Raw genomic sequence first — 1,426 nt, 5'->3', positions numbered from 1 at the left:
AATTAGTAGCAAGACATTGATAACACCAATTTTCAAAACGCACAGAATGTAGGATAGTTGACGTCTCAATTGAAGCCATGCCTAGTTCATGGATACTCACATACCGAGAGAGAGAGAGAGAGAGAGAGAGAGAGAGAGGCGGGCGAGGGGTGTTGAATGCTGTGAAATAATTAGCTTGCTCTTTAGAAAACCAGAGGTGAACATATTACAACTTAGACGTTAATAATAGGTAGAGCAATATTCATGATAATTAGATGCGGCGTAGCAACGAGGCTCCGTAGCGGCGGAGTCTTCTCCTGCGCATGACTGAATTAGCCGGGCTCATCACTGTCGGCATGTGCAGCCCCGAAACATCCACAGATCGCAAGCTGACGAGGAGCTGCTTGAGGAGTGCGCGGCGCCGTTTGAGCGGTGAGACGAAGCTGGATGAGGAGGAGGTGCTTAATATTTCGGTAGTCATATTGGGCGCGCCAGATCGATCCATGCCCAGCTGCACTGCATCAAATTGGCCGGCTTCAGTACTTGCGGAATCGTTTGCACTGGCCGTGTTTGCATCATCATGGCTCATGTCATGAAGAAGGGGAAGAGGGAGAGGAGGAGTAGGAGTAGGAGCCCCCGACATGGACTTCGTAGAGGCTGTCTGCTGCTGCCTTGACTTGGATGATGGAAGCAAGAAGCGGCGGCGGGCAGGCCGTGTGAGCTTGTAAGAGGCCTTGTTCTTCAGCAGCAGGCTGTGATTTACCAGGTGCTTGAGGCGAAGGGAGAGGAGGCGGCGGAAGCGGTGGGTGGGCGGCAGGGCGGCGTCATGATATTTGCTCTCCAAAAACTTGGCGATGGCCTGTGAGCTTGATCCTCCGCGCCTTGCCAGGGACGAGATGGCCTCCGCGCACATCTGCATTAAAACATCCTAACATGCATCAATACCATATAATAGTTGCCTCATAAATTAAGTACCAGCTAACATGCCCCTGCAAGAAGCCAATTGAGGAGAATTTTACCTGGGCGTAAGTAGGGCGGCTCTTCATGTTGGCTGCGTTTGTGCCTGCGCGCTTGTGTGTGTGTGTGTGTGTGTGTGTGTGTGGGGCGCGCCCTTAAAAGCAGCGGCCAGCGGCTCTGAGGTGAACGCTACGCCTGACCCTCAGCTTCTCGATTACGCTCTCGCCTCAAATAGGACATCGGCCAGTTTGACCTTGTTACGAGTTTTAAAAAACTTGTTTGTTTTTCACACCTAAATGAAACTCGAATGGCTTCAGTTCTTTCTATTAACTCTAGACACAATATACACGTGGCCGCCATGCCGCCTATTCACGTCTCTACTCGATGCATCTCTCTCTTTCTCACACAAAACAGGTTGAACTCTTTTGTGTGTGAGAAAGAGAGAGACATGGAGTAGCTGCAGGGATCGGGCACACGCATTAAAAAGAAA

General features: G+C 50.8%; 1 protein-coding gene across 1 annotated transcript; it reads right to left on the bottom strand.

Moving 5' to 3' along the window:
• Positions 1-210: 210 nt before the first annotated feature.
• On the bottom strand, positions 211-1,137 carry LOC147610158 (uncharacterized). The gene is made up of 2 exons (XM_086787343.1): positions 999-1,137; positions 211-892 (listed from the first exon to the last, which is right to left on the bottom strand). Exons 1-2 carry the CDS (start codon positions 1,023-1,025, stop codon positions 251-253), a joined length of 669 nt encoding a protein of 222 aa, XP_086643469.1. The 5' UTR covers positions 1,026-1,137; the 3' UTR covers positions 211-250.
• Positions 1,138-1,426: the final 289 nt, after the last annotated feature.

The sequence above is a fragment of the Cibotium barometz genome, chromosome 50 (genome assembly GCF_041138505.1).
Source record: "Cibotium barometz isolate CiBa-2024 chromosome 50, ASM4113850v1, whole genome shotgun sequence".
In the NCBI taxonomy this organism is placed as follows: Eukaryota; Viridiplantae; Streptophyta; class Polypodiopsida; order Cyatheales; family Cibotiaceae; genus Cibotium; species Cibotium barometz.
Note: the sequence above shows the minus strand (reverse complement) of the source record. Positions and strands in the feature narration are given on the sequence as shown.